The sequence below is a fragment of the Arvicanthis niloticus genome, chromosome 4 (genome assembly GCF_011762505.2).
Source record: "Arvicanthis niloticus isolate mArvNil1 chromosome 4, mArvNil1.pat.X, whole genome shotgun sequence".
Classification (NCBI taxonomy): Eukaryota; Metazoa; Chordata; class Mammalia; order Rodentia; family Muridae; genus Arvicanthis; species Arvicanthis niloticus.
The window spans coordinates 6761312-6770159 of NC_047661.1; the positions used below are offsets into that span (position 1 = coordinate 6761312).

General features: G+C 41.0%; 1 protein-coding gene across 4 annotated transcripts in view; it reads right to left on the reverse strand.

Annotated features, from left to right (window-relative positions):
• Positions 1-7996, reverse strand: part of Hps3 (HPS3 biogenesis of lysosomal organelles complex 2 subunit 1) — a 40885-nt gene extending 32889 nt beyond the window's left edge. For 2 of the 4 annotated variants that reach the window (XR_013109727.1, XM_034501504.2), the window contains exons 1-4: positions 7728-7996; positions 1942-2433; positions 632-803; positions 446-531 (exon numbers count right to left, since the gene is read on the reverse strand). Coding sequence is in view for 3 of the 4 variants with exons in the window: in XM_034501504.2 (XP_034357395.2) it covers positions 446-531; positions 632-803; positions 1942-2433; positions 7728-7992 (1015 nt within the window). In the remaining variant the exon portion in view is untranslated. Of the gene's footprint in view, positions 1-445; positions 532-631; positions 804-1941; positions 2434-6202; positions 6340-7727 lie in introns of those variants that run through there. The other 2 variants (XM_076932181.1, XM_076932182.1) reach the window with 2 other exon arrangements.
• Between the last annotated feature and the right edge of the window lie 852 nt (positions 7997-8848).

Genomic DNA, 8848 nt, shown 5'->3' on the forward strand with positions numbered 1-8848 from the left:
TAGGAATCATGCTTTATCCATGCTAGAAAAAGTACTTGACCAACTATATCTCCCATTATATTTTTACGTGTCCAGGTAAATGCAGTGTGCAGCAGGGCTGAAAACTAATATTCTGAATGAGTTCCCATGCAAACCATGCTTTTCTACCTCACTTACAAGGCCATCCTAAGAAAGTTTGTCAAATACTCAGCTGGAACTAGACAGACCTCTGCTCCAATGGTGCTCACAGATTTCCTTTTCTGAGCCTATAGACTATTTCAAAAGAAAAAAGAAATGAGTTTTTCTGGTCATATCCTCCTAATTGTTTCACTTCTCCAAGCCAATTACGACTTTCCTTTCCTCAGGAAGAGTCAGCAGAAGAAACAAATCTAGTGTCTACACACAGGTCTTCCCTCCAGCCCAGGGCCTTGCAAACCCCTCTACCCTGCAGCTCAGCTGTACTTACCGGTTTGGTGAATGGGTAGCAGCTGAAGGGAATGTAACTTGAAGTTATCAGACAAGGCATAGACTGAAATATCTGGAGCAAAACGTCTGTGGGTTGAAAAAGAGAAAGGGGAGAGATCTAATTTCCATATATTTTAAGCCAGCATGAAAAAGCTAAATGCTTGTGAATAAAAAGGGACTCTCATACCTATACAGTAGATGCTGAACACGTAAATGTTTTACTTTTTCATCTTCTAATCCTGTGGATTCCAGTTTAACAGATATTCCAGACTGTTCGCATTTTTCACCAAGGAGTTCCATGGGTTTTAGGCAGATAACAAAATCCTCCGACTCAAGCTGTGAACTTTCATTACTGACATCTTAAAAAAATACAATTTAAGAATTTAACAACTGCAGGGCAGTGGTGCCGCACCCCTTTAATCCCAGCACTTGGGAGGCAGAGGCAGGCGGATTTCTGAGTTCGTGGCCAGCCTGGTCTACAGAGTGAGTTCCAGGACAGCCAGGGCTATACAGAGAAACCCTGTTTCAAAAAAACAAACAAACAAACAAAAACAACAACAACAAAAAAGATTTTAACAACTACGAGTGCTACCATGTGCCAGAATGAACATTAGACATAAATGTCTTAGTTATGTCTATACTGCTGTGATGAAACATCATGACTAAAGGCAACTTGGGGGAAGATCACAATTTATTTCAGTTTACAATCCTCAGATCACACTCCATCACTGGGGAAGTTAGGACAGGAACTCAGGGACAGAGCTGATGCAGAGGCCATACAGGGGTGCTGCTTACTGGCTTCTTCCCCATGACTTCCTTTCTTATTCAACCCAGGACTGCCTGCTCAGGGGTGGCACTGCCCTCAATGGGCTAGGCCCTCTCAAATCAATTATTAAGAAAACACCACACAGGTTTGCCTACAGATCGGTATCACAGAGGCATCATTTCAATTAAGGTTTATTCCTCTCAAAAAACCTCTAGCTTGTTGTCAATTTGAAAAAAACTGGGGGTGGGGGACATTTAATAATCAGTGTTATTAAATGTCATCAAATATTGAATATGAAAACAAAGATTGGAAACCGATAAAGTACAGGAAGCCCCCACAGGGACTCACAGCTACAATGACTACACTCAGGAAGCTGAGACAGGAAGATTCCAAGTTTGAGCCGAGCTTGCATCAAGTGAGTTCCAGGGAAGCTAAGGACATAATGACTGTGTAGTCCTGTCTCAACAAAAGAACACCACCTGTTTTCTCTTTAAAAAACCCCCATCTATTAACAATTGCTCCATTACTCACATACTGACAAATTCAAGTAGACATTCATGTACACAGTGCAGAATAAGCTATGGATAGTCATAAATACAAACCAGGGTAACAGCAACACCTAGGCCCGTAACAGTTGTGGCATGCCACTATAGATATCAGGTTTTTTTAAAGACTATCAAAAAAGACGATTTCTCTACAGTTAAAACTAGAAAGTCAAATTCATCATTTACCTTCTGTCTGTTCCAATGGGTTACTGCTCTCTTGTGGGTGCTGGTTAACTCTCTCTCCATGTATAGGGTCTGACTCCAGTTTTAGGAGTAAGACTTCTAAATCAGACATGACAGCAACATATCCAACACAAAAAGAGATTTCAACAGGAGTGATATTATCTATGTGTATAATTAACGAACGTTCAAAGTTCAACATTGAGAATTCCTCATTAATGATATTATACTTCAAAGTAAATACGACTAACTTATTTGTGCATCCAACAAGTAGATCTCCTTTCACAGGACAACACGAAATGCACAAAGGGGCCTCAGACATTGGCATTTCAATTATAGACATCTGGTCTCTGAAGCTTTCACAGAACGATGCCTCCACACTGTGCCCCACCATTCGAATGCACACCCGGGAGTTGTCGCTCCTCTTACTCCTCCAATTCACGTAAGCACGCAGAAATATTGTTTTGTTTTTCTCTTCGATTGCTACCAGATAGTCTCCTAAAAGAGGAAGCAAGATTGTATTTGGAACTTAGAATTAGAAACTCAACCACTTATTTTGCTGCCTGAAAATGTAATGTATAATATAACACAGAAATCGCTGACTCAAAGAAGGAACACAGCTGACCTCTAAGCGACATCTGAGGTGTGTTTTTAAGTTACATCAGCCATAGAGGTTCTGAAACATAGTCTCTTCCCATCTTAGTGGCATATGACAACTCCTATCACAGTTGAAAATATATAAATCTAGTGAAACTCTACTAAGTTATAGTAATATTAGTATAACTTACAAAATTCAGGTATGAGTTAAGGAACTCTGAATTTAACAGAATTAACATATGACATTTCCTTCCCATCCCCGAAAAGTCACAACTCTCTAAAGTAGGGTAAATTGAGAAATAAACAAATAAAATATAAATCCAAGTTAATCTTTTAACTAGTGATTACATGGGATTGTCTTCCCTATAAAAATAGTATTTGTTGTGGAAATCAAAATCGTGAAATACAAAATAAAAACATAATGACCTCCCCATCAGTCTCATCATTAGGAGTTACTTATGTTCATACAAAGTCTCATACAGTAACCTTCAAAACACTTCCTCAGACGTCCCAGAGAGGCCTTTTGTCTTCTTTGTATTATCACACTAAATCTATCTAACAATCTACAATTTTAAATTTATGTTTAACTCAATAATCACATTTTGTTGTAATGATCTGCTATAACTATAGTAACCATGATTATACCTGTTTTATGAATTAACAACAAGCATGCACGTTAGTAACTTTCTGGGGCGTTGGGGGGATGGAATCAAGTAACTGCATAGCATAAACATAAAACAAAAACCACCTGTAATTATTTAAACGATGAGTAAATCTTTTCCTCCAGACGGATACATGGCTACCCACCTCTTATATCTAAGAAATATCCTATACTCACGTACCATAGATATTTAACAATTCTATTATACAGGTATGAGGGGGCTGGGAGATGAGTGTGATTGGAGTGCACAGTGTGAAGCCCACAAGGAACCAATAAGTTAAAAGAAAATGCACTGTGTGAAGGTTGTCCTTGTGTTATTCAAATGCTCATTTCTCTGCCCTCAGATCTTATTTCAATCTAGACTTGCACTGTAATGCTTAAGTCAAGAATCTCTTGTGTTAAGGTTTTGTAAACAGTTCTAACCATTTATTCTCAGCCTTGTCAATAAATGCTGATAACCCAATGACTTGGCAAAAGAGAGAATAGGGTCAGAAGCTTCTACCAGCCAGGGGGAAGAGAAAGGGCGGGGGGAGATTCAGATAGGCAGGGGAAAGAGAGCATCCAAGAAGACATCCAGGAGAAGAAACATCTGAAGCACAAAGAGCCAGATCAATAATCACATACAAGTATCATGGGATGGGGCTGGCAGATAGCCAGATTAGCACAGGGGTTATTATAGACCATTTAACTGTCAGTCAAAATAAATTGGTTTCTCTGTGTGGTTATTGGGGACTAGCAGAGCTAAAGAAATACAGCTGCTGAATTAATTCACTGTTTACATAATATTAAAAATAATTCACTTTACAAGGAAAAATATTCCCCAATTAGTATATGCCAAATAGTTGTCATGACCACTATACTTTATTCTATAACAAATAAGCATATTTAATTACTTGGAAATTTGTTTTATGTTGGGCCACAGACCAAGTGCACTTTAAACTCACTCCATAGCCCAAGACGTCTTCAAACTTGCTGAGATCCTCCTGCCATGGCCTATTGAGTGCTTAGAATTATACCATCACTTCCCAACTACTTTATGATAATTTTAAAATAACAATTATCCTATGGGTAAGGGGTGTATCATTGTGACTTTAATTTGCATTTCCCTGATGATTAGTGCTGTGGAATATCTTTTCATGTGCTTTTGGACATTTGTCTTCTTCAGAGAAAGGTCTACTGAAGTCTTTTACCGTAGATGCTCTGCTGGGGACTAAATCCAGTGCATCATGTGTGCCTCGCAAGTGCCCTGCCACTTGGCTATACCCCAGTTCCACTTGCTCATTAAAAAATAAATCAATGTGGTTTTCTATCACCAAATCATTTCATTATATATTTCGGACACCAGTCCTTTATCAAATATATGATTTACATTTTTTCAAAGCCTCCAGACAGCTCTTTCCATCAATTGGTAGAACATATGCACACACACAAAAAAAGTATTTAATTTTGATGATGTCCAATTCATTTAGTATTCTTTGGTTGCCTCTACTTTTGGTATCATATTGAAGTTAGTAAATGATATTTAAAACTAGGGATATTTGTTTAGTCACAATAAAAGCTTTTAATCATTCATATATATATATATATATTCATATATATCATTTATATTCATATATATGTATATATATATATACATATATCCATATCCACATATGAATTGATATGTCTGCAAGTTGTACGTAATATACATATTGTACTATATGATTTCAAAGTTGATGACTGGTTCTGTAAATGCTGTAGTAGTAGCAATTGCTATGGCACGCCTCCTTAACAAGCCTTTAAAAGTTCTCTGTAAATCCCTACAAGAGCCCTTCAAGACAAATCTCTTGCTTCCTATTTTACAGTTCAGCATGCGGAGTCTCTGACTATCATTACTTGCAATTTGCCTAAGGCAACAGACAAATGGAGGAAATGCTAAATATCCTGTGGGATCTAGCTTATGGTCATTCTGCAAACTATTGGAAACGGAGTAAAATTCTGTAGTGTTCCATATGACCTTTAAAGGGAGGATTTAACTGTAAAACATCATTCTGTATATGGAGTGGGGTTAGTTTGGTGCACTGTGCTAAGATCAGCAGCAAGAGCTGTGTGCTCTTGCCTTTCCTGCCCTCCACCCACAAACACCCCATAAACACATGTCCTGTGAGAAGCTCTTCCATGCCGCACTTGCCACTGGGTCTCTCTCTGTCCGTCAGTTATCCCTCCTCTTCACATCACACATGCTGCCTAAATTCAATTTCTACCACCCCTGGTGATGTTAAAAAGTCCAAACCTACCATCTATCTTTTCCCTTACTTTCTCCCTAATGCTCTTGATTGGGCTAAGGAATACCTAAGAGCACACCTCTGATTATTTCTTGTGAGAACATTTCCAAAAATGACTAGATCGTGAGTTCTGACCTAATGAAGGCACTAATCCACTAGCAAATTTAAATTTTGGAGACTTTAGTGTGGTAGGGATTTGTGGAAGAGAGTCTGGGTGGAGGAAGGTCACTGTTGCCCTAGTCCCTTCCTGTTACTGCTTTACTTTACCTTCATGTCACCATGATGTGAGCCCTACCCACTATGGTGGACTGAACCCTTTCAAACCTAGTAAGTGTATGCTGGGGGCTGGGACATAACGCCAAATGACCACCCCATGGTATAGTTAACGGCAATGTTTTTGTTTTGTTGAAGATGGAATGGGGTGGGGGGGGGAGAGAAAAATGAGAATGGCCAGAAGATCTGGAAGAATCCAGAGCAGTGAGAGAGAAAGAAGTAACCTGAACATGGCCAGCTGAGTAGACATGGCCAGGGCTATCTGCAAGAGAGAGAAGAACAGGGAATAGAAAACACAGAGCCCAGTGAGAATAGCAAGAACAGTGAGACTTCCCCGCAGGTTAGGAGAGCAAGTAGCTGTGGGAAGAGAAGTCCAGGAGCTGGAAGGAGTTGAGGGGAGAAGGTTAGAAGGTCTGAGATCCTAGCATGGGCTCTGAAATATGTAACAGGTACTTTAGGGACTGAGGGAGACCTTGGGATGCTGACAGGCATCACAGGCATAGGTCCATTGGAGAACCATAGATCCTTTTGCCAGAGGTAAGGGAAATGACTCCCTTTGACAGACAGGGGCTGGCTCCACAAGTTCCTGAAGGATGAACGCTGGCTGTTATCTAAACACCAGAAAGCCTCCTATAGTAGTGGATGAGCTCAGTCTTGGAGACTTGGACTGCCTTTTGGAGTTTGGAACTTTGGGTTTCCTTTGGACCTGGCAGAAAAAGAAAATACTTTCTGCTTGGGTAGAAGGCCTAAAAAAAAAAACATTCATGGTAAGATATAAATGCACACATTATCCTGGTTTTTGACAAGGTATATTTGCTTTGGCAGAGGACACTAGGCCCTGAGAACATTGAGACCAGAAATCCCTAGGCACATTTATTTACCCAGAAGTAAAAAAGACATCAAAGACAGGTTTTCTGGACATAGGCACAGCCAGAGGTCAGCCTATTAATGTTTAGTCATGCATGGGTTAATAGAAGTTACACTCAGAAGTTTAAAGTTCAACTGTGGACTCAATGGTACCTTTGAGTTATATGGCCTGTGATAGTAATGCCATACCACATGGTTCCTGAAGTTCTTTAAAGCAGCCAATTGGTTATAAAAAGCATCTTTGTTCTTCAAGGTTTATCATGGTTTAGTGCTAGCCTCCTCCAGTCAGTGTGGCTCAAGTCCTTAGTACGCAACCAGGGCCAAGCATTTGATACACTCCAATGTTAGCTTTATTCCAGAGAAACTTAACATTGTTTCTGAAGATGTGACCCAGGAATCTTTTTTTAATGCTTTCTAAATGATTCCTGCAAACAGGTAGTAGTCAGGCAAGGACCTCAGGAACTAACACAAATGAAAGGCAGGAAAAGCACCTTGTAAAATGACCCCTGCCTCAAGTTGTAGAATAAATGTCCCTTTGAAAGAATGGGGCAAATTGTGTGAACGTGCTGCCTATGTCTTTGTAGTATACACACTCACACACAGTGTATCTAAGTTAGGCTATAATGAGACACTTTTAAATCACCCACAAATGTAATGACTTATGATTTGACATAACTTTTGAGGTCGATCATTCCGTGAACTTCAGGATATCATTCTCCCTCCTCTTTCTCTTGAACCAGGTTTAAATTTTCTTACATTAATTTTTTAAGGGTCTCGTATAAATGAAACCCAGTCACATGCCTTTAATTCAAAATGTGGAGAGGATCAGTCAGCGTTCCCTCCCCAAGCCGGGTATCTGTTTTGTTTTGCTTCTAAACAGCAGAGGGGACCTTAAACTTCAGATCCTCCAGTCTCTACCTCCAAAGTGACTGGTTGAGCAATCTGAGGGAGGAGGATCAGACCCAAGACTTCAAGCAAAATAGGCAAGCACCCCACCGTGGCACTAACAACCGATCTGTGGTTGCTAAGACAACTGCACAAAGCGCCTTTAGCACTGACCTTCAGCAGCCAGCCTAGAGAAGCATCAACCCCATCCCTACCCAGAACCCCGCCCCAAAGCGGCTCCTCACCGGCTTCGCTGTAGGCCATGCGCAGCACCCTGCCTAGCGTGGAGAAGGCGCAGCGCTGCCGGCACTGCTCTGCGCCCTGAACCGCAAAAGTCTCCACCTTGCAGCCGGAAGCCACGAACAGGGCGTCGCTCCCGCCGCAGCAGACTTGCTCAGGCTCCCGCTGGCAGGGGACCACCTGCTGCGACCCAAAAGGGTGCAGGTTGTACAGACGCACCATCTTGGTGCCCCGACCGCTGGGCGGCTTCCGCAAGCTTAGAGAGCTCATCACGTGAGCGCTGCGACCACGCCCCAGCACCGCTCTTTAAAGAGGCCACGCTGTAAATGACGTGCACTACCCTAAGTGGATGCAGAGACCTCTGATCCTTTTTGGAGACATTAATTTTGCTGCTTCTGTCCAGATTGTTATGTGGAACCTTAAGCGTATTTAACACCCGATCATCTGCTAGTCTGCGCCTTGGTCGACTTCAGGTCATCACTCATGTCTTAGCCTTTGAGCTTCTAAAGGATGAAACTGCAGAACCTGAAGTTTTACCCCCAACGTGGGGTTAAACACACTACAAATACTGTGGATTCTACAATGGTTTTATTGAAAAGGGCAAATCCTCGAAGATGCCTGGCAAAAAGATAATGCATGCGAGCATCTATGAAAACATTTTGGGCGGGGCGGTGGTGGCACATGCCTTTAATCCCAGCACTTGGGAGGCAGAGGCAGGTAGATTTCTGAGTAGGCCAGCCTGGTCTACAGAGTGAGTTCCAGGACAGCCAGAGATACAAAGAGAAACCCTGTCTCGAAAAACCAAAACAAAATAAAAAAAGAAAGAAAGAAAGAAAGAAAGAAAGAAAGAAAGAAAGAAGAGAAAGAAAGAAAACATTTTGCAGGCATTTGGCAAAAGTTTCTGCTAATCCTTAGATAATAGGAGAGGAGAGAAATCCCCCGATGATCAATCTACTGTTCCTAAGTATTTCCTATATAGGAGAGACTTGCCAGTCAGAATTTCTCTTCTGGGGAAATTTAATAAACCAGATTTTATAATAATTTTTAACAATTCTAGAAAATATATATGTATGCACGCACGTATGTATATATTGGTTGACTGGAGGATACTCTTCTTTTGACACTG